Source organism: Schistocerca nitens, chromosome 2 (assembly GCF_023898315.1).
Source record: "Schistocerca nitens isolate TAMUIC-IGC-003100 chromosome 2, iqSchNite1.1, whole genome shotgun sequence".
Classification (NCBI taxonomy): Eukaryota; Metazoa; Arthropoda; class Insecta; order Orthoptera; family Acrididae; genus Schistocerca; species Schistocerca nitens.
This window is the reverse complement of record NC_064615.1, coordinates 949293755-949318828: the sequence shown is the minus strand read 5'-3', so window position 1 is coordinate 949318828 and position 25074 is coordinate 949293755. Positions and strand designations below refer to the sequence as shown.

The following is a 25074-nucleotide window of genomic DNA, read 5'->3' as shown; positions in this document are numbered from 1 at the left end:
CGAAGATGACGTGCTACAGACGCGAAATTTAACCGACAGGAAGAAGATGCTGTGATATGCAAATGATAAGCTTTTCAGAGCATTCACACAAGGTTGGCGCCGGTGGCGACACTTACAACGTGCTGACATGAGGGAAGTTTCCAACCGATTTCTGATACACAAACAGCAGTTGACCGGCGTTTCCTGGTGAAACGTTGTTGTGATGCTTCGTGTAAGGAGGAGCAATGCGTACCATCACGTTTCCGACTTTGACACAGGTCGGATTGTAGCCTATCGCGATTGCGGTTTATCGTATCGCGACATTGCTGCTCGCGTTGGTCGAGATCCAATGACTGTTAGCAGAACATGAAATCGATGGGTTCAGGATGGTAATACGGAACGCCGTGCTGGATCCCAAAGGCCTCGTATCACTAGCAGTCGACAAGCATCTTATCCGCGTAGCTGTCACAGATCGTGCAGCCACGTCTCGGTCCCTCAGTCAACAGATGGGGACGGTTGCAAGACAACAACCATCGACGACGTTTGCAGCAGCATGGATTATGAGCTCGGAGACCATGGCTACGGTTACCCTTGACGCTGCATCACAGACAGGAGCGCCTGCGATGCTGTACTCAACGAAGAACCTGGGCGCACGAATGGCAAAGCGTCACTTTTTTCGATGAATCCAGGTTCTGTTTACAGCATCATGATGGTCGCATTCGTGTTTGGCGACGTTGAAAGGTCTCTGTTGGATTCCTTTCATGTTAATTTCTTAAATCTGTTGTCATTTATGGCATACGTGTCACTTCTAAATTTACTGTGGTGTTTCAGACTCCATCTGGGAGGAGACTGAGCAGTGGAACGTGTTACTTTTACACATAATCAAGAACGATCTGTCACACTACTACACTTTAAAACACAGTTTATATGTAATTCAAGTCACACAGTCTCACACGAAACCTACATTCGCTTTCTTTTGTATACTGTATATGATAAGATACTGACATCCCCCTTCCCTTTTGTGTGAAAGGATGAATGAGCAAATGTATTTCTAGCTGCATGCTCGATGGTAGCAGACAAGCCAGTCTGCTATAGAACAGTAGGACCAACGTCGGAACAGGTAGCTACGCTTTCTAAAAGCAAAGAGGTTTCTATTCTTGGTATGGTCCTGTCCGTCCCTTGTCATGTTGGTATAGGAAGCTGCCTCTCTGGTCACTTGTATCTGTGAGGTACCCTCGGTAGGGGTCCACGGCAGTCTGTCTACGGCGAACATCTGAAGTGATAAGATCTCTGGTTAAGCGTGTCTCTGCTAAGTCTGTAGGATAATGGATTTCTTAAGTTCAGCCTAACTGAAAATTTAATCACCTTTGTTTCAGGTTTGGATCTAAAATATCTTATGTTATTGCAACACAGTGTAATTCCAGTGTGAAGTTCAGAATATCTTCCAGTACTTGCTTGGTCACTACTTTGTAAGCAAAGTGGAGCCAGGTGTTGATGATCCGTAACTCTAACTAAGATCATCAATCTTAAATGCGAAAGTGCGTGAGATTATAACGTCTCGTCTTGACAATGTTTTTCAATATAGCAACATCTCTTTATGTTCAACCCATGTGGAGTGTACTTTGTGAGACCAGTACCAAGTGCGTATATAATTGTTTGACCCATCAGGTTAATAGTATGACTATAGTAACCAGTTTGAGGTTTTTCTTTTCGATGTAATTTATTTTAATTCTCAAAATTATTGTGGAGTTACACTCTTTGTGTAAACCAAGTTGACCACGTGAAGCATATGGTGTAATCATCAAAGTAGCCCACAGCTATTCTTTTCGAGAAGATTTCACAGACAATTAGTATGAATTTAGTATACCAGTGAGTGGTAATTTCATGATGGACAGGATTGCGCTACGAGTGTAAATTCTTTGGGTGAAAATTAAATCGGTTGGTTGTGGTTAATTTACTCTTGCATATGTTTCAACATTCTTTGTGTGTTATTTTATGAATGCAGTGCTGTATGCAGTCTCCCAATCTTGGATCCATATTTGATGTGTTCCGTAAAATTACAAACTCACATTTTCACAATCCCAAATAAGGCACCAGTTTATTTTTGAATCAAGTTTAATATGCTGAAATTTTAACGGTACAATGATCAATGTTAAAATAAATGTCTAAATATCAACTGATTTATTTCTTTTTATTTAAATTATATATATATATATATATATATATATATATATATATATATATATATATATATATATCACCGGTTGTCGTAAGATGACTATTAAAAGATTATAATTAATGTTAGTCTGGTCGGCAATTTGGTAAACTAGACTGGATACCTGGTGAAACAGTTGCTTAGTAATGCAAGGATAACTTCCCCAGATAGCTTACAGCTTTTAACCCGCTTTTATTATCTTGAATATCAGCACCGCTTTTAGAACAACTTAATGCATCAACATTACAACGTTACATTTCAGATGTGTTACGACCCGTGGTTTTACCCTTCATTCGATCCCTGCGAAACCCTACATTTCAGCAGGATAACGCACGACCGCATGTTGCAGGTCTTGTACGGGCCTTTCTGGATACAGAAAATGTTCGACTGCTGCCCTGGCCAGCACATTCTCCAGATCTCTCACCAATTGGAAACGTCCGGTCAATGGTGGCCGAGCAACTGGCTCGTCACAATACGCGTCACTACTCTTGATGAACTGTGGTATCGTGTTGAAGCTGCATGGGCAGCTGTACCTGTACACCCCATCCAAGCTCTATTTGACTCAATGCCCAGGCGTATCAAGGCCGTTATTACGACTAGAGGTGGTTGTTCTGCGTACTGATTTCTCAGGATCTATGCACCCAAATTGCGTGAAAATGTAATCACATGTCAGTTCTAGTATAATATATTTGTTCAATGAATACCCGTGTATCATCTGCATTTCTCTTTGGTGTAGCAATTTTAACGGCCAGTAGTGTACATAGCACATGCAGCAAAATGTAAATCTGAATCACGGAAGATGTAACTAACTGACTGGCGAAGCAAACATGTACAATGAAACATGAATCATCTACTGATAGTGTTTGAGAACAGAGTGAAGTCTATTCTCGTTGGGTACGTGGTAGACGTTTATGTGGACATGCAAAGGAAGCGTGTGTTGTTGGAGACACATGTACTGCTCTGATTTTGAGCCTCAAGAGTTTTCTGCAGCTGCACAGTGGCCAGAGACTCACCGATGGCCCAGACGTCGACCCTGTTGTCGTAGCCGCCCTCCTCGCCGGCCTCCGACGCGGCGACCCCCGAGCAGCTGCTGATCAGCTCCGGCGCCATCCAGCACGGCGAGCCCAGGCAGGAGTTCCTGCGGCCCGTCGGAGACTCCAGCTCCCTGCAGGCACACACAGCAGTCGTGGTCAGCACGCAGCACTCGCATTCTGTTCGGCGGCGGTTCAGATCCCCAACCGACCACCTATATTTAGGTTTGCCAAGGTTTCCCTAAATCGCCCGAGACAAATTCGGTTGTGGTGCCTTTGAATCTTAGTTTACCTAGTTTCATTGAAAGGCATCGTCTTGGCAATGAGGATGAAAATGCATGCTTTGTGTTTTAATCACCAATATGAGGCGAAGTCATAAGGTTTTAATTGTTGTTGTGGTCTTCACCCAGAGACTGGTTTGATGCAGCTCTCCATGCTACTCTATCCTGTGCAAGCTCCTTCATCTCCCAGTTCCTACTGCAACCTACATTCTTCTGAATCTAGTGTATTCACCTCTTGGTCTCCCTCTACGATTTTTACCCTCCACGCTGCCCTCCAGTACTATATTAGTGATCCCTTGGTGCTTCAGAATATGTCCTACCAACCGATCCCTTCTTCTAGTCAAGTTGTGCCACAAATATCCCTTCTCCCCAATTCTATTCAATACCTCTTCATTAGTTATGTGATCTACCCATCTAATCATCTACATTCTTCTGTAGCACCAAATTTCGAAAGCTTCTCCTCTCTTCTTGTCTAAACTATTTATCGCCCACGTTTCACTTCCATACATGGCTACACTCCACACAAATACCTTCAGAAACGACTTCCTGACACTTAAATGTTAACAAATTTCTCTTCTTCAGAAACGCTTTCCTTGCAATTCCAGTCTACATTTTATATCCTCTCTACTTCGACCATCATCAGTTATGCCCAAATAGCAAAACACATTTACTATTTTAAGCGTCTAATTTCCTAATCTAATTCCCTCAGCATCACCAGATTTAATTCGACTACATTCCATTATCCTCGTTTTGCTTTTGTTGATGTTCATCTTATATCCTCCTTTCAAGACACTGTCCATTCCGCTCAACTACTCTTCCAAGTCCTTTGCTATCTCTGACAGAATTACAATGTCATCGGCGAACCTTTAATGTTTTTGTTTCTTCTCCATGGATTTTAATACCTACTCCGAATTTTTCTTTTGTTCTTTACTACTTGCTCAATACACAGATTGAATAACATCGGAAATAGGCTACAACCCTTTCTCACTCCCTTCCCAACCACCGCTTCCCTTTCATGCCCCTCGACTCTTATAACTGCCATCAGGTTTCTGTACAAATTGTAAATAGCCTTCCGCTCCCTGTATTTTACGCCTGCCACCTTCAGAATTTGAAAGAGAGTATTCCAGTCAAGATTGTCAAAAGCTTTCTCTAAGTCTACAAACGCTAGAAACATAGGTTTGCCTTTCCTTAATCTATCTTCTAAGATAAGTCGTAGGGAATCCAAATTGATCTTCCCCGAGGTCGGCTTTTACCAGTTTTTCCATTCGTCTGTGAGGAATTCATGTTAGCACTTTGCAGCCGTGGCTTATTAAACTGATAGTTCGGAAAATTTCACACCTGTCAACACCTGCTTTCTTTGGGATTGGAATTATTATATTCTTGTTGAAGTATGAGGGTATTTCGCCTGTCTCATACATCTTGCTCACCAGATGGTAGAGTTTCGTCAGGACTGGCTCTCCCAAGGCCGTCAGTAGTCCTAATGGAATGTTGTCTACTCCGGATGCCTTGTTTCGACTCAGGTCTTTCAGTGCTCTGTCAAACTCTTCACGCAGTATCACATCTCCCATTTCATCTTCATCTACCTCCTCTTTCATTTCCGTAATATTGTCCTCAAGAACATCGTCCTTGTATAGACCCTCTATATACTCCTCCCACCTTTCTGCTTTCCCTTTTAATTATCAGCTCGAAGAAAAAAACAAGTTACGTGATTTATTATTTGTTTTTGTGTTTGTTTGTAGAATCAAATTCAGCAGTCCTGGTCACATTGAAATCCCCGCCACAGTACCATAACGCTCGGTTAGAAGAGCTAAAACAATTTGTATTGGATCCTCCATAGGCGTGGCAAGGGAATTTCAGTGTGTTCCAGTACTGCAGATGTGTGAGCCGTGATTAACGACGATATTGATTTATCGATTCCGCAGGAGTGCGGTAGATGGCTATTATCTCTGGTTTCCTCCAATCGTACACATATACATATGGCAGTAGTATCGCGTTCACGAGGGATAAAAGGGCCGTGCATTGGTGGAGCAGTCATTTGTACCTATGTGATCCATGTGAAAAGGTTTCCGACGTGAATACGGCCGCACGAAGGTAATTAACAGACTGTGAACAGGGAATAGTAGTTGGAGTTAGGCGCCTGGGACATTCCATTCCGGAAATCTTTAGGGAATACAATATCGCGAGATCCACAGCGTCAAGAGCGTGCCGAAATAGCGAATTTTAGGCATTGCCTCTCACACGGACAACGCTGTGGCGGACGGTCTTCACTCGACGAGCGAGAGCATCGGCTTTTGCGAAAAGTTGTCAGTGCTAACAGACAAGCAACACTGCATGAGATAACCGCAGAGATCAATGTGGGACGTACGAATTATCCGTTAGGACAGTTCAGCGAAATTTGGCTTCATTCGGCTATGACAGCAAACGACAGACGCGAGTGCCTTCTCTAACGACACGACATTGCCAGCAGCGTCTCTCCTGGGCTCGCGACCATATCGCTTGGAACCTAGACGAAAGCTGTTGCCTGGTCTTGTGAATCCCGATTTCGGTTGTTAGGAGTTGATGGTAGGTTTCGAATATGGCGCAGACCCAATGAAGCTACGGACCCAAGTTATCAACAAGGCACTCTGGGAGTTGGTCGTGGCTCGATAACTGTGTGGGCTGTGTCTACGTGGAATGGAAGGGGTCTTCTGGTCGATCTGAACCGATCGTTGACTGGTAATGGTAATGGAATTTTTATAGATGACAATGCGCTGTGTCACCGGGCCACAGTTGTACGCTACTGGCTTGAAGAACATTCTGGACAATGTGAGTGAATGATTTAGCCACCCAGATCGCTCGACATGAATCACATCGAACATTCATAGGACATAATCCGTAGGTCGGGTAGTGCCCAAAATGTTGTTCCGGGATCACTTTCGCAGTAATCGACTGTTATGGAGGAAGCATGGGTCAGTGTTTCTGCATGCGACTTCCAACTACTTGTTAAGTCCACACCAAGTCGAGTTGCTGCACTACGCAGGGAAAAAGGAGACCCGACACGGTATTAGTGACATTCGTCGCCTCAGTGTAATTGTCAACAAGCTGACAGCCTAACGATCCACTGCTTCAGTGCCGTGCATCAGAGGGAGCTCGTGAATTGTTTATATCCCGGGAATGGCTAAAGGCCAGCCGGGGTGGCCGAGCGGTTCTAGGCGCTACAGTCTGGAACCGCGCGACCGCTACGGTCGCAGGTTCGAATCCTGCCTCGGGCATAAATGTGTGTGATGTTCTTAGGTTAGTGAGGCTAAAGTAGTTCTAAGTTCTAGGCGACTGATGACGTCAGCTGTTAAGTCCCACAGTGCTCAGAGCCAAATGAACCAATCGCTAAAGACGGTGTGTGCAATGTTATGAGGCGTTCCTCATTTACCGTTTTTGATGTACGACAGGGCTTTTATTACACCTACTTCACTGGTGAATCTCGTGGTACGTTTTCTACTAAAATGTGCTGAAACACGTCAGTCAAGTGGTGAACTGAAATTCTTATGTATGAGTGCTATGGACTTAGTTTATCGTAATCCGTAAGATGGTTCTATCGACAGATGAATGTATGATGCTGATAATATGGGCTATATCAGTGATTGTCTGTCTGTGTAGTTATTACATGCCCTGCATTTGTTGTCTTGTACGAATATAACAGAATCTTGAATGGGACACACGATAGGAGGGGGCAAGAGCCGCTGGCGACAAGCTTCCAGAACTCCCTGGGAAGAATAGGCCAGATCTAAGGATGAGGCAGCTTGGAGAAATAGATCGCTACCTAAGAAGCACTGTCCGCCAGGTGGGAGTCCACAGGTACCGTATTGTTTGCCGCAGCGCTGGCAAGATGTGTGCGGTCAAGAGTTCACGAACCGTGACCCACACACCACTCACTCTGCGGTCCATGATTCTGGATAAAAAGACCAGAATAATGAACTTCATCGCCTGTCCAACCAGTGCAGAATAAATTGATTCATAAGTTGGCCTCTTTGCTCAAAGAACAGCTTGGTGGGATGTTTTAGCTAGTAGGACTAGTCGAGAGACATTCATCTCTGCTTTTTCGTGAGAAGCTCGGTGGACGTTTATTTTTAAAAGGTTTTCCTCCTCCGCTCGTGCAGCAGAAGTGCGACAGCCGGGCGCCACACCAGTTGGAGTGAGAATTTCTCTTTCCTGCAAGGTGGGAAGGCAACTCATTTTGTGATCTAAGAACTGTCTGTGAGTGGGAGCTAAGGACGCCATTTTATAAACATTTCACACACGGGAAAACAGCCCACTGGGCAAGGTAAAAGCATATCTGAGAAGTGGGAGTGTGGAACACAGTTTTCTCAAAATTGTGCACTCAGGAAGGCAGATCATATGACAACTTGTAAAAGTTTTGCTAGATTGGGGGTGGGGGTGTGGGGGGTTAGGGGGTGTGTGGGGGAGGTTGAACAGCTGTTTTAAAAATGTCGTTGGCCATGCTTGTCGAAGCCTTCTTATTGGTGAGGTATCTTTTGCGTGGGTTTTGTGCAGACTGGAGAAGAAAGATAGAATTTTAGTTGCGCGCTGGATAGATACGTGGAAGAGGACGATCAGGTTTTGGAGACGTGCAGGAAAGGAAACTTTGGACAGGGACATAGAGGAGGACACTCTGACACTGGAGACGTGGCAGACGGCAGATTTGCATTTTTGAGTGTCAGCCCATCACACAGCGGTTGGTGGGTAGTGCTTGGCTGCAGGACTGTCCATATGCGGGACTCGAATATCCAAGGGACAACTATGGTAAGAATATCTGGCACAGACTACTCGTGTGAATTGCTTTCAAACTTGAGTAGTTACTCTGATTTAATATCTCGTCAGGTATTCGTAGCACGGTTTATTATTTGCATGTAGGTTTGACACGTCTTTCCGAAAAGATCGGTCCAATCACTACGCACTCATTCGTAGTCATGCCTTTTCTGGCATGATCTGTTGAGGTGAGGTTACTCCCATCTCACTTGTCCCTTGTGGGCTTTGCCCAATCAATCTACTTCTTGTTTCAATCTGCTTCAATGCTCATAACTGGTAGTTCTTTTTCTTTTACATGTATTATATTACCCATGCTAATGCAAAATTATTTCTTTCTTTTTTATGCATGTGTTGTAAGGAGTAAATGTAATAAATTAGGATCAAACTGTGAAATAATTTTTAATCCAGTAGTTAGATGAAACCGCTTCTATTCACTGAACCATTAATGATTTTTGTAAGCACCAATACTCAGGACTCATTTATTCATGTTGTTCAGTGCATTGCGCAACGTATCCAGTCCCATAGCTGAGTTCATGGGGAGGTATCTGCCTCTCAGTCGGCCCGACCCGTGCAGATCATTGTAGCAGCCAAAAGGCTTGTTAGCTCGGTTGGCGTCTTAAATTGTAACTGAGTGAGATTTGCACAGTTTTGGGCTGAAGCTAAGTTTAGCGATTTCTGTTGGTGTAACCACACTCGTTAATTCTGCTGTCCTGAATGGACCCCGATCTGAGCTGTTGAGGGTAGCTTGTGAAAACAGTTTCATTATAAAAAGGTATGCCTGTGTATACCACATATATTGTTCATAGGAACAGGCCGTTGTTAGCGTTTTCCTTACCACTATATGGCCATTTCAAATACAGAGTTCAGATCATTTGTAATCTTTACTTTGTTGTCTTGTTTTGCGGCAAACTATGTCGACTTGGGCGGTTATGCAATTCTTTGCTTAAGTCTGTTCAAATAAGAATTTTAATGTGCGTAAGTTAATGGAATATTGTGTTAAGTTATTTTTCAGAGACAAATTGCACATTATCTTCTAGATTTCGTGTTTCTTGGATGTGAATGTTATCCTGATTTTAATTAATTGAATACTGCTACTCTAAGCTTAATCCTATTGGGAAAAATCTGAATTTGACCCTGATGCTTTAATTTTTAATATTTCTTTTGAGGTGAGATGTGGGGACATGTGAACAGGGAGCTGGAGCTGCTCAGAAATAAAAAAGGTGTTTTGAAGGCTATTTTATTTTTCAATGGGCAAACCCACCAGTACGCTTCGTTTCCTGATTAACCTGTTCTTTATTATCTTTCCAAAGTACCCTGCAAATAAAAAATTAATGATGTAACTTCATTTAATCGATGTGATAATTAAAACATTACGACTACCCTTCGTAATTCCGATCATAAGTTTGCATAAAGTGAACGTGAAATCGATAGGATTATATAATACTGTGTGAACTGCTTGTATTGAACAGCTGTATAATAGGATCCTTCTTTGGAAGGAAGATCGAGCTTTTTTGGTATCAGCTATGTTATGTTATGGTTCAAATGGCTCTGAGCACTATGGGACTTAACTTCTGAGGTCATCAGTCCCCTAGAACTTAGCGGTCGAGCGGTTCCAGACTGTAGCGCCTAGAACCGCTCGGCCACCGAGGCCACTTTTGATAGTTGACGTACCGTGTACGTATGTACTTAATGTTCACCAAACCAAAATACTCGTCAGTTTCCTCTACTACGTAAGACAGCGTTACTGAACTTACTTAGCGATTTCATTTATTTATAATTAAAATTGCATTAAATTTAATGCAAATTCTGCCAACGACGGATCTTCTTCAAAATTCGGAATGGCTGAAATAATCACAACACATGGATCCTATGTCGTCATGATGTCGTGCAAGAATAGAATGTTCCGAATATTGGCAATGATCATCCTAGACCTCGTGCTACGCCACATATCTGTCCCTGCAACAAAAAATCGGGGACGTATATGAAGTCGAACTCCTTTGTTTGGTGTGCATCTAGATCATAAGCAAACTGGTTTTACTGGCTTTGAGAGGGAAGATAAACGTCTGTCGGATGTAAATGGCTATAGTATGGACTGGCGCTACTTGAATGTAGCGATTTATGCCAACGTATGAAATTAATATGGAAATGATCATTATATTCGTGAAACAGTACCCAACTACTTGTGCTAAGTATTTCCGTGAACTTGTTACGGGTGACTTGCCTAACAATATAGGAATAGTGTACAACTAATTAAAACATCACCTGAAATTGTAAACGTATTGAAAATGTCAATTAATTAACTCGATTCACTCAACTTGACCCGTTATCCCCAAAGTCTGTAATTCCACATTGCTTTCGGGGACGCTTAAAGCATTGAAAAATTTATCACCAGTATCAGCCTGTGTAAGAAAAGGGCGAAAGAAATTCTGAAAGACATATTCTCAGCAATTAACGTTGATAATCGTTCAGGCACTATACGATGCAGCCTTTTAATATGACGTTGATGTTTTATGCTGTTCTCTATAATTAGTTGCAAGAAGCATGCATGTCATCTGATAAATAGTACATTATGAGATTTAGTACGATATTGTGACTCTTGAACATCAATTACGTAATAATTATGTGGGCTGCATGGTGGGAGGGAATTAACTCCCTATTGAAAATTGTTTATAGCTTTGTTTGATACTTAACTAGTTTTCATGAAACAAAAACATTTTATTCCTTTGAGTGATATGATTTATTACATTCTATTTCATTTATGTCACTGCAGATATTAGTACCAGGCCACAGCGCAACGTCTGACCTTGCGTAAGTGGTATCAGCTGTCATCCCGGTACAATGTATGGCAATCCGTGGTACAAGTACAGAGATGGTGGCAAAGTGTGAAAAGACCTCGTGTCTCGGTAGATGCAAAGACCATTAGGAACTGCCACTCGAAGCTAATGGGCACAGGTTCTGTATCAGATGTTACGATAAGCAGTAGAGCCTCAAAATTCAGGACAGAGGAAAATGTGCAAGTGGGTTAGGGAATGTTCACTCGAAGTCCTCAGAATTCTCAAAGACATCTCACGAAGGTGGTTACCCCGACTCACAATCATAATTTTTCTGAGAAAAGAGTTGAATTTTCTCCCATGGAAACCACATAACTAGCAGGAATTATCGCCGGAAGACTGTGATCATCAGCTGAAATTTGGGAGATGATGCTTGTGTCGTATGAAGACTGGTTCCATGTTTTCGGTAATATTCTATGGTCGGAAGCAGCCGTGTTTCCTGTTGAGCTGTTTGTTAACCGGCACAAATGTTATTATTAGGCAACACGATCATTCTTTTTACTTTTTTTCCCTTCTTCTTTTGTCTCTTCCTAAAATCGCTTTATTCTTTGACTGTATTCCTGTTTCCTTTGTACTGTGGATATTTACTCTATTTTCTTCCTTCTACTTCATATATACCACGAAGAGCCAAAGAAACTGGTACACCACCCTAATATCGTATAGGACCCGCGCGAGCACGTAGAAATGCATCAACACGACGTGGCATGGACTTGACTAATGTATGAAGTAGCCGGCCGCTGTAGCCGAGCGGTTCGAGGCGCTTCAGTCCGGAACCGCGCTACTGCTACGGTCGCAGATTCGAATCCTGCCTCGGGCATGGATGTGTGTGATGTCCTTCGGTTAGTTAGGTTTAAGTAGTTCTAAGTCTAGGGGACTGATGACCTCAGGTGCTAAGTCCCATAGTGCTTAGAGCTATTTGACCCAATTGAATGTCTGATGTAGTGCTAGAGGGAATTGACACCATGAAACCTGCAGAAAGAGTAAGAATCTCTGCCTGGCCTGTGAATTGATTTGTTTAGCCACACAGATCGCGATTTCGGTAAATACACATTTATGTTTACTAGCCGTTTCTGTTAAAGTTTCATATTGGCCGTTTCGATTTGTCACGATCGTAGCAGGTCGTTCGATTTCCGCTGTGGCGCCTACTTCATAAGGACACCAAACGATGGATTCCTACGCCTTAGAAATAATAGCATTAGCGTATTCTACATGGTTTCCCTTACATACGTACCACAGTTTCCCAGAACCATTCAAATAAATCCACTCGCGTTCTTTATTACTGAGATTATGTGTCTCTTCCATTTCAGATCCGGTCGTAATGTTTAAACGATGTCACACGATCTAAGCGTTAATCGTCACCCCCATTATAGTTTTTTCCTCTTTGTTATGAGGATTATATCGCATTAAGCCACCCCTAATAGAAAATGTGTCCGCTCCCGGTAGCTGAATGGTCAGCGTGACGGATTGTCAACCCTCTGGGCCCGGTTTCGATTCCCGGCTGGGTTGGGGAATTTTCCCCGCCCAGGGACTGGGTGTTGTGCTGTCCTCATCATCATCCTATCATCCTCATCGACTGCAGGTCGCCGAAGTGGCGTCAAATTGAAAGACCGATACCCGGCGTACGGTCTGCCCGACGGGGGCACTAGCCATACGATTAAATAAACAAAATATAAAATGTCATTCATTACACTAAATGAAAATACTATGAGCCGTTCCGCTTCCCCTGATGTCTTTCGACCATTGATAGTTTCTTTCAGGCAACTGTGTAATGCCCGAACAATCCACTTCCGCTGCTGACATTGACTGGTACATCACTTACATTCTGTAAGAGCATTATCTGTTCTATAGCGCATCTTTGGAGCTCATTTAACGGTACTTTCGTTTCTGTTGAACATACGATGTCCAATGTAATACACTGGATTCTTTTCTGATTATTTGTCACTCATGATTTATACAGGATATTTGTTTTAGCCTGGAACTGCTAAACATCTAGAAAAATACACGTCGAACAAAAAAGATTTCCCAGATGAAATGTTAGTATTTTCCAAGGGGTCATCTGTCTCTGCTAAAGTTCACCATTGCCTAACAGACTTCGATCTACTCCCATGGGAGGGTCAGCCTTTTATTTTCAGATGGGAACTCACCAATTTTTATTGAAGTCTTGGAATCTACACCAAAAACAACCTATATCCATAACATTTTTTCCATTCGTTGAAAACTGCGACAAATTTAATTTTTAAGGTGCTGTCTGTTCTTTGTGGCAAGTCTGAATACGTATATACACTTAAGAGCCAAAGAAACTGGTACAGCTGCCTAATATCGTGTAGGGCCCCCGCGAGCACGCAGAAGTGCTGCAAAACGACGTGGCATGGACTCGACCAATGTCTGCAGTAGTGCTGGAGGGAACTGACACTATGAATCCTGCAAGACGATCCATAAATCCGTTAGAGTACGAGGGGGTGGAGGTCTCTTAGGAACAGCACGTTGCAAGACGTCCCAGATATTCTCAATAATGTTCATGTCTGCGGAGTTTGGTGGCCAGCAGAAGTGTTTAACTCAGAAGAGTGTTCCTGGAGCCACTCTGTAGAATTCTGGACGTTTGGGGTGTCACATTGTCCTGCTGGAATTTCCGAAGTTCGTCGGAATGCACAATGGACATGAATGAATGCAGGTGATTAGACAGGTTGCTTACGTACGTGTCACCTGTCAGAGCCGTATCCAGATGTATCAGGGGTCCCATATCACTCCAACTACACACGCCCCTCACCAATACAAAGCCTCCACTAGCTTGAAGAGTCCCCTGCTGACGTGCAGGGTTCATGGATTCGTGAGGTTGTCTCCATACCCGTACACCTCCATCCGCTCGACACAATCTGAAACGAGACTCGTCTGACCAGGCAACATGTTTCCAGTCATTAACAGTCCAATGTGGGTGTCGGTGGGTCCAGGAGAGGCATAAATCTTTGTGTCGTGCAGTCATCAAGGATACCCGAGTGGCCTTCGGCTCCGAAAGTCCATATCGATGATGTTTCGTTGAACGGTTCGCAAGCTGACATTTGTTGATGGCCCAGCACTGAAATATGCAGCAGTTTGCGGAAGGGTTGCGCTTCTGTTACGCTGAACGATTCTCTTCGGTCGTCGTTGGTCCCGTTGTTGCAGGATCTTTTTCCGGCCGCAGCGACGTCGGAGCTTTGATGTTTTACCGGATTCCTGATATTCACGGTGCACTCGTGAAATAGTCGTACGGGAAAATCTCCACGTAATCGCAACCTCGGTGATGCTGTGTCCCATCGCTCGTGCACCGACTATAGCACCACCTCCAAGCTCACTTAAAACTTGATAATCTGCCACTGTAGCAGTAGTAACCAATCTTACAACTGCACCAGACACTTGTTATCTTATACAGGCGTTGCCTATTGCAGTGCCGTATTCCGCCTGTTTACATAAGTCCTTAGTTGGTTACTGATGCCTTTACCAGTTTCTTTGGCGCTTCATCGTATCAATATGGTGCGACGATTCCATTCTTTCAGTGCGGGTGCACTCTTGCGTTAATCTGAAATGGCGAGTAAAGGGTTGACGGGTAGGTGACGCTACGCTAGAAGCGTGTAACAGGCTGAGAATTTGGATGACATAGAAAGCGTGCTCAGATGGCTGAAGCAGGGGGACAGTGTGGTCAGGCCTCGAGTTACGACCCCTGCTCATTTTGCCCCACGGGCCTCCACCGGTCAACTATCCCTTAAAGTAAAAAAATAATAATAAAAGCAGTTATGGGAAACCTCACGTTAGCAGGATATCCGGGTTCGAGCTCAGGTTCAAAAATGGTTCAAATGGCTCTGAGCACTATGGGACTCAACTTCTGAGGTCATTAGTCCCCTAGAACTTAGAACTAGTTAAACCTAACTAACCTAAGGACATCACAAACATCCATGCCCGAGGCAGGATTCGAACCTGCGACCGTAGCGGTCTTGCGGTTCCAGACTGCAGCGCCTTTAACCGCACGGCCACTTCGGCCGGCCGAGCTCAGGTGTGGCACTAATTTTCACCTGTTACCATTCATTTATTTCAATGCTCGTATACGGCTAACGTCATCGGAAACTTGTAGAAAATGTCTAGCGAGATTAAAACGGTTTCCGAATATGAATTATTTTGGGTGAAGTTCAGCACTAAAGGTGAGTCAAAAATGCTAATCTGATGATTTTATAGACCGCCTGCCCATTAGTAATTTTTCTGATGAAGCCGTTGTGATAGGGGGTGACTTCAACTTGCCAGGTATAGACTGAGAGATAAATGCTGTCAAAACTGGTGCCAGAGACAGGGATTCATGTGACATTAGTCGGAATGTCTTTTCCGTAAATTACTTCGAGCAGATAATTAAAGAACCAACTCGAGAAGGTAACGTCTTAGACCTCCTAGCAACAAACTTGTGTGATCTAGTACTAGCGCTAGAGCTGTGGACGACTTGCGATGAAACGCGGCAAAAGAAACAGATAACGTCCCATCGAAATTTCTAAAAGTCACTGACGAAATTCGAAACAAAGCGATTATTGAAATTAGTGTGTAGACTATATGAGACTTGAGACATACCATCGCGCTTTCGGAAGAATGTCATTTACATAATTCAGAAGATAGAAAGGACATTAACAACTGTAAGCGCCGCACAATAGGCTTGGTAGCTCGTGTATCCAAGTTGCAGACCAGAACGATATACAAAAGAAAGGAAAAGAAACCCGAGGGCCTGTTGTATGCTGATTATTTCGACTTTATGAAAGTTAAGGCATGAGGCAGTTCTGACATTGCGCTTGTTAATGGAAGCAAGAATTAAGATAAATCAGGACCCTTTCATTGAATTGGTTGACCTTAAAAAATTTAAAGTAGTGTAAGATGTTTGAAATCCTCACGAAAATAGTGTTCATCATAAGAAAGACTTAATAACATATAACATAGGCAAGAATCCATAGTGAATTATGAGAATGGCATCTCAAGAAAGAAGTGTTCCGACTAAAAAGTGCAAAGCTGTAGTCTTCCTGCTGCGCTGTTCAAACTGTATATCGAAGTAGCAACGCAGCTTCAAATGTCAGAGTAAAATTCAGGGTGAAAGAATGTCTATGATAAGACTAGCTAATGGCAATGCTATCATCTGTGAAGCCAGTAAGGATTACAGGATGTGTTGTGTAGAACGGACAGGCTGTTGAGTACAGAATATGAACCGAGAGTAAACCAAAGGAAGACGGAACAACTGAGCAGGAGTCAAAATGTGCTTAGCGACAAGCTTGACATCAGAATTGAGGCCGATGCAAAACACCGGGGGGAGGAAAGAAAAAAGACATAAGAAGCAGATTACCACAGACAAAGACAGTATTTCCCAGCCAAAAGAGATCTAGTAATATCAAATGTAGGTCTTAATTGGAGGAATGAATTTTGAGAATTTATGTCTCGAGTACAGCACTGTATGGAAATTAATCGTGGACTTTTGGAAAACTGGAAAAACGAGACAATCGAAGCTTTTAAAATGTGGTGCTCCAGATGGATGCCAAAACTTAAATAAGCTGATAAGATAGAAATGATTAGATCTCCGCAGAATGAACGAGGAAAGGAATGTGTGAAAAGCATTAGCTAGGAGAAGAGAGAAATATAATGGGGAAAGCGGTAGTCACAGAGGGCAAATACTGTAGAGCACGGTAGAGTTTGGAAGGCAGTGTGTTAGAAACTTGTAGTCAAATTTAACTTAAGCACGGAAACTAAATGTTTACCTTGGCGCCAGATGAAACTTGCCGGTTCTGTTGTTGTAGGGGTTCTCGGTGGTGCAGCTAGCTCGAACGCTAGTTATGCAATGTGCATCGATTCGAGGTGGCGACAACACAACTACAAACTGGTGCTTTGCGTACTCCTTTGCATTAGGTGGAATTACTCTACTGGGCATTAAAATTGCTACACCAAGAAGAAATGCAGATGATAAAAGGGTATTCATTGGACAAATATATTATATTAGAAGTGGCATGTGATTACATTTTCATGCAATTTGGGTGCATAGATCCTGAAAAATCAGTACCCGGAACAACCACCTCTGGCCGTTATAACGGCCTTGATACGCCTGGGCACTGAGTCGAACAGAGCTTGTATGGCGTGTACAGGTACAGCTGCCCACGCAGCTTCAACACGATACCACAGTTCATCAAGGTAGTGACTGGCGTATTGCCACGAGCCAGTTGCTCGGCCACCATTGACCAGACATTTTCAATTGGTGAGAGATCTGGAGAATGTGCTGGCCAGGAAAGGAGTCGAACATTTTCTGTATCCAGACAGGCCCGTACAGGACCTGCAACATGCGGGTATGCATTATCCTGCTGAAATGTAGGGTTTCGCAGGGATCGAATGAAGGGTAGAGCCACGGGTCGTAATACATCTGAAATGTAACGTCCACCGTTCAAAGTGCCGTTAATGCGAACAAGAGGTGACCGAGGCGTGTAACCAAAGGCACCCCATACTATCACGCTGGGTGATGCGCCAGTACGGCGATGACAAATACACGCTTCCAATGTGCGTTCACCGCTATGTCGCCAAACACGGATGCGACCATCATGATGCTGTAAACAGAACCTGGATTCATCCGGAAAAATGACGTTTTGCCATTCGTGCACCCAGGTTCGTCGTTGAGTACACCATCACAGGCGCTCCTGTCTGTGATACAGCGTCAGGGGTAACGGCAGCCATGGTCTCCGAGATGATAGTCCATGCTGCTGCAAACGTCGTAGAACTGTTCATGCAGGTGGTTGTTGTCTTGCAAACGTCCCCATCTGTGACTCAGAGATCGAGACGTGGCTGCACGATCCGTTACAGCCATGCGGATAAGATGCCTGTCATCTCGACTGCTAGTGATACGAGGCCGTTGGGATCCAGCACGGCGTTCCGTACTACCCTCCTGAAACCACCGATTCCATATTGTGCTAACAGTCATTGGATCTCGACCAACGCGAGCAGCAATGTCTCGATACGATAAACTGCAATCCCGATAGGCAACAATCCGACCATTATCAAAGTCGGAAACGTGATGGTACGCATTTCTCCTCCTCACACGAGGCATCACAACTTTTCACCAGGCAACGCCGGTGAACTGCTGTTTGTATATGAGAAATCGATTGGAAACTTTCCTCATGTCAGCACTTTGTAGGTGTAGCCACCGGCGTCAACCTTGTGTGAATGCTCTGGAAAGCTAATCATATGCATATCACAGCATCTTCTTCCTGTCGGTTAAATTTCGCGTATGTAGCACGTCATCTTCGTGGTGTAGCAATTTTAATGGCCGGTAGTGTAAGTTACAGTTATGCAGCAAAGTTTCCGTGGAGAGTCCGGTAGTGTATTTCCTACACCGTAAAGTGCGCATTGCACCACTGGAGAAAATGCGCTCACGAGTTTATCGTCTGGATGTTTCTCATGAGTTCGATGAAAGGTATACTGAATATTTGTGAAAGGATAGTGAAAAATTTGATCCTAAATTAAAGTGTAAAACGTACCGCAAAGTTGAAAAACCACTTGGTTCTTTTAAAAATACGCTGATGGAAAAAAAAACGTCGCAACACCAACAAGGAGCTTTGCGACATAAACGAAAGTTGGCAGGAGTTGCTGGGCGCGTTTTTACATCTGAAAAATGATGTCTCTTCAAAATACGCACCCGGCGCACAAGAGTGGCAGCATTATCGCCTCTATGAGGATCCAAATCAGATTTGCTTTAAATACACGCTGTAACATTTGTGAGCGTTTGTGAGTTTGAACGAGGTCGTGTACTAGGGCTACGAGAAGCTAGATGTTTCTTCTGCGATATTGGAGAAAGAACTGGCAGGAATGTAGTCACTGTACTCCATTGCTGGCAGCGGCGGTCGCAAGATTGTATGGACGCAAGATATCCGGGCTCTGGACGGCCACGTGGCACTCACGAGAAGGACGGCCGTAGTGTTCGGCGTCGGGCTCAGGCGCATCGTACTGCACCTGCAGCTGCAATTTGAGGAGCAGATGGCACCACAGTGGCACAGCGAACTGTTAGAAATCGGTTACTTTAAGGACAGCACAGTAGCGTGCGTTCCAGCAACACCGGCTCAAAGAAAGGCCTCGGCGCTTGTTCGCGACGTCACGTCAGCTAGGCACGGCGAACGCCAGATCTGTTGCAGGCATACTCACAATGGTGGTGTCTCCCTCTCTGACACAGGAAAATGTGAAGCTATTGGCGGTAGTTGACCAACACACATTGTTCTGAGAGATTTCTGCATTCAATTAATTGTGCAATTCATTACACTTCTTAACAAATAGTGTACGCCTGAACTTAAATTTCCACATGTTTTAAGGATTGATATACAAAAATAACCTCATGGTCCAGCAGCAACAGAATTCGTGTTTCTTTACCTTATTTGTAAATCTGAGGAAGTTACGTTTGTACTGGGTTGCTTTTACAAGAAACTGTGAACATACTGGTGCTCTTCTTTAGGTATCTTGGTTGACTATGGGGTGAGGAGCACTGAATGTTAATGAAATATCTTGCGATTGTACACGTTGGGCGAGGGGGTGGGGGACAGAAGAAGATGCAAAAGAGAGATACTTGTTTTATCAAATAAAATTTTTTTATCTTATAAAGTTTCAGTTGCAAGAGGGGAATATTTATCTTTTCTAATGTGCATGTTTAAAAAAGTTTAAAATCAGCAGTATTTTCGATGTATGAAGCTATTTTGTTTCCTGTTTAGAATTCCTTTCGTTGAAAACGACTGTAATCTAATGACTGGAAACAGTTGGACATTTACAAATGTAAATTAGTTCACATTTCCAGAGGCGATGTCAAACGAAAATAAATAAATAAATAAAAGAAACGAGTTAATTGTAAGGAGGTTGGGGTAAGTTTCGATAACAAAATGGATCAAGTAAATATAGTTACTTGCATGTAAAATTTCCGAAGCTTGCAATGGGGCAAAGCATCTTCTCATATTGATCTACGTTTGTTTCGACAGGATTCAGTAATACAGAACTATGATCTTCATTTGTAGCTTTACGATAGCAAGAAAATCTTTCATCTAAATAAAACTGCAGAATCCAAAAGAATACCAAACATTTTGTCCAAAAATAAGAGATTTACAGTGATAAGCACGCCCAGGCGTTTCTGCCTGCAACAGACCTGGCGTTCGCCGTGCCTAGCTGACGTGACGTCGCGAACAAGCGCCGAGGCCTTCCTTTGAGTCGGTGTTGGTTCCAGTGACCCCAAGCCACAGCCAAGTGCGACTTCAGTGCTTCAAGTGAGAGCTCGTTGGAGGGCAGGCTGAAGGTCAGTTGTGTTTTCTGATGAAAGGTGGTTCCGCCTCGGTGGCAGTGATGTTCATGTGATGGTTAGGAGGAGGCTAGTTGAGTGACTGTAACCATTCTGTCTGTGTGCTGGACGTACTGCGCCTACACCTGGAGCTGTGATCTGGGATGCGATTTTGTGTGACAGCAGGAGCACTCTCGTGGTTATCCCACTCACCCTGTCTGAAAATTTGTACGTCAGTTTGATCATTCGACCTGTTGTTCTGCCGTTCATGAACGGCATTCTGGGGGTTGTTTTCCAACAGGAAAACGCTCGCTCATATACTGCTGTTGTAACACAACACGCTCTACAGAGTGTCGACATGTTGCCTAGGACTAATCGATCACCAGATCTGTCTCCAATCGAGCAAACATGGGGTATCATCGTACGACAACTCCAACGTCACCCACAAACAGCATTAAACGTCCCTGTACTGACATGGAACTCTGTCCCACAAACTGGCATCCGGCACGTGTAAACATAATCCGTGCACGTCTGCATGCTTGCATTCAACATTCTGGCGGTTACACCATTTATAAATGTACCAGCATTTTACATTTGAAATGGCTTATCTCGCGCTTTACCGAGCGAGGTGGCGCAGTGGTTAGCACACTGGACTCGCATTCGGGAGGACGACGGTTCAATCCCGTCTCCAGCCATCCCGATTTAGGTTTTCCGTGATTTCCGTAAATCGTTTCAGGCAAATGCCGGGATGGTTCCTTTGAAACGGCACGGCCGATTTCCTTCCCAGTCCTTCCCTAACCCGAGCTTGCGCTCCGTCTCTAATGACCACGTTGTCGACGGGACGTTAAACACTAACCGCCACCACCACCACATATCTCGCGCTTACATTAATCTGTGATCTTACAAGAGTAATCAAAAAAATGTGTGTGAAATCTTATGGGACTTAACTGCTAAGGTCATCAGTCCCTAAACTTACACACTACTTAACCTAAATTATCCTAAGGACAAAGACACACACACCCATGCCCGAGGGAGGACTCGAACCTCCGCCGGGACCAGCCATAGACGGCTCGGCTAATCCCGCGCGGCACAATGTTAATCACTTAACTATGTTGCCTAGGCAAATGTATTCCCGAAATTTCATTATTCTATATTAATTATTTTTTAGTGTTGCGATCTTTTTAGTCAGTGTAAAAACTTTTATGTACGTCTTCATCCACATTTCACACTCAAGGGGTTGCCACATAGAATATACAAACATTTTCAGGCTATTTCGCGACCGTTCTACTCTCGGATGATACGTGGGACAAGGAACATCTAAATCTTTCATTGCGCGCTTTTATTTCTGTTATTTTACCGCGATGGTCTTTTATCTCTACGTAGGTGGGACAAGGAACATCTAAATCTTTCCTTGCGCGCTCTGATTTCTGTTATTTTATCACGTAGGTGGGAGTCAACAATTTCCGTATTCGGAAGAAAAAGTTGGTGATTGGAATTTCGTGAAAAGATCTGGCCGCTGCGAAAAAGGTTTATGTTTTAGTGATTACCATTCCAACTTGCTAATAATATCCGTGACATCCTCTCCACTATTTCACGATAGTGAAAAACGAGGTTCTTTATATTTTTTTGATATATTTCCTGCCTGGTAAGAATGTCATACCACGCAGTAATACTCCAGAAGATGACGGACAAGAGTAGTGTAGGCAGTCACTTTAGTAGGTCAGCTGCATCTTCAAAGTATTCTGTTAATAAAAAGCAGCATTTGTTTAGCTTTCCCAACACCATTTTCTACGTGATAGCGCCAGTTTAAGTTGTTCGTAATTGTGATCCTTAGGCATTTAGTTGAATCGACAACACTTAAATTTGTGTGACTAATCATGTACCCGTAATTTGACGGAAGTTTTTTAGTAATTCATGTGGAGGACCTCATAATTTTTATCGTTTATGGTCAAATACTACTTTTCGCACGATGCAGAAACCTTGTGTAAATCACTGTGTATTTCGTATTGACCTGACGCGTTTACTGGGCGCTAAGTAACAGCATCATCTGCAAGCTGTCAAAGAGGGTTGCCGAGATCGTCTCCTAGACCATTTGCGTAGATGAGTAACAGCGGACAGCCTGTAACGCTTCCTTGGGAAACACCTCGGTTCCACTATACGTCTTACCCTTAATGACCAAGTATTGTTACCTTCCTAATAGGAAATAACGGCCGGCCTCTGTGAGCGAGCGGTTCTAGGAGCTTCAGTCCGCAACCGCGCCACCGCTACGGTCGCAGGATCGAATCCTGCTTCGGGCATGGATGTGTATGATGTCCTTTTTTAGTTAGGTTTAAGTAGTTCTAAGCTCTAGGGGACTGATGACCTCAGAAGTTAAGTCCCACACTGCTCAGAGCCATTTGAACAATTTTTTGGAAATAACGAATCAAGTTCTTAACTGAGATGGTGGCCCATCATCACCAATTTTATTAAAGGAACGGTGTCAAATGCCTTTTGGTAATCCAGAAATATGGGATTAACTTGAGATTACTTATCGATAACACTCATTTCTTCAAGTGAATGTCAGTTGTGTTTCACAATAAAGATATTTTCTGAATCCATGGTGGCTGTGTCCGTCGATTCCTTCGAGGTATTTCATGATGTGAAAACACAATATATGTTCTAAAATCTGTAGAAGATATAGTGGTGCGCAATCAGATGAATATTTTGAAGCGTTTTAGAACATATATTGTGTTCGAATATTATGAATTACCTTGAAGGAAACCGTCTATTGGCGCACAGTCAACATGGGTTTGGAAAGGATAGTTCCTGTGAAACACAACTAGCTCTTTATTCACATGAAGTGCTGAGTGCTATTGACAAGGGATTTCAGATCGAGTCCGTATTCCTAGCTTTCCGGAAGGCTTTTCACACTGTACCACACAAGCGGCTCGTAGTGAAATTGCATGCTTATGGAATATCGTCTCCGTTATGTAACTGGATTTGCGATTTCCTGTCAGAGAGGTTACAGTTCGTAGTAATTGACGGAAAGTCATCGAGTAAAACAGAAGTGATTTTAGGCGTTCCCCAAGGTAGTGTTATAGGCCCATTGCTGTTCGTTATCTATATAAACGAATTGGGAGACAATCTGACCAGCCGCCTCCGGTTGTTTGCAGATGACGCTGTCGTTTGTCAACTAATAAATTCATCAGCAGATCAATACAAACTGAAAAAAGATTTAGGAAAAATATCTGAATGGTGCGAAAAGTGGCAGTTGACCCTGAATAACGAAAAATGCGAGGAGATCCACACGAGTGCTAAAAGGAACTCATTAAACTTCGGTTACACGATAAATCAGTCTAATCTAAAGGCCGTAAATTCAACTAAATACCTAGGTATTACAATTAAGAACATTTTAAATTGGAAGGACACATAGAAAATGTTGTGGGGAAGGCTAACCAAAGACTGCGCTTTACTGGCAGGACACTTACAAAATGTAACAGATCTACTAAGGAGACTGCCTACACTACGTTTTGTCCGTCCTCTTTTAGAATACTGCTGCGCGGTGTGGGATCCTTACCAGATAGGACTGACGGAGTACATCGAAAAAGTTCAAAGAAAGGCAGCACGTTTTGTACTATCGCGAAATATGGGAGAGAGTGCCACAGAAATGATACAGGATTTGGTCTGCAAATCGTTAAAAGAAAGGCATTTTTAGCTGCGACAGAATCTTCTGACGAAATTCCAATCACCGAATTTCTTGTCTGAATGCGAAAATATTTTGTTGACACGTACAAAGGGAGGAACGATCACCACGATAGAATAAGGGAAATCAGAGCTCTTACGGAAAGATATAGGTGTTCGTTCTTTCCGCGCGCTATACGAGATTGGAATAATAGAGAATTGTGAAGGTGTGTCGATGAACCCTCTGTCAGGCACTTAAATGTGATTTGCAGAGTCTCCATGTAGATATAGATGTAGATCCTGTGCACCTAAAAATAGTAGAGGATGTTAGGTATAAGTATTATTTTGAGATGAAGTAGTTGGCGCCCAGGGAAGGAAACCCGTCAGAAGACTCACGAAAAAATAAAAAATAAAAAACAACAGAGAGCCATGAGATATAGTTTTTTTGGGGTTGTTAAAATAGCAGAGATTCCTGTGCGTAGTGCCGAGAGGTTTCGTTGAACGCCGCGTTCGCGCGGTGCCGGTCGTGATTCTGGAGAGCACAGTGAGGACACAGAAAAGCGAGACGGACAAAGGAGCCCCTCTGCTCTGCTACTGTTGCTGCTGCTGTTTCTACTGCTGTTGTCGCTGTGGATCCAGTCTTCGACGCTGCCGGCTCTGTGCTTCGGCCACAAAAGGCTGCGTCGTCCCCTCGCCATCACGGCCAATTTGAGCGTCGGACAGCGATAGCATCTGTCAGGTGGCGGTGTCAGTGGAGGGCCCCTCCGAAGAAAAGGCGGACTGCTCTGTTCCCGCGTTCCCCTGTCGGCAACTTCTGACGTGTTTGTCGCGTCGGGCCGCTGCGTCCGTCGCCTCGATTCGAGGTGGCGCGTCTGCGCTCCTCGATTGCAACTAAGTGGCGCTTCCCAGGGCGGATCGGGGAAACCACGCACCACCGACTCTCCAAGCTATTCCGCATTCGTGTGCAGATTCCGTGGAGGTCACGGGCGGTTCTCGCTTTAGAACGAACGAG

At 43.7% G+C, this 25074-nt stretch overlaps 1 protein-coding gene across 3 annotated transcripts in view; it reads right to left on the bottom strand.

The window, feature by feature from the left end:
• Positions 1 to 25074, bottom strand: part of LOC126237274 (neither inactivation nor afterpotential protein C) — a 383219-nt gene that overhangs the window by 259889 nt on the left and 98256 nt on the right. For all 3 annotated transcript variants that reach the window (XM_049947204.1, XM_049947206.1, XM_049947205.1), the window contains exon 6: positions 3208 to 3359. In XM_049947204.1, the coding sequence (XP_049803161.1) occupies positions 3208 to 3359 (152 nt within the window). The remainder of the gene's footprint in view (positions 1 to 3207; positions 3360 to 25074) is intronic.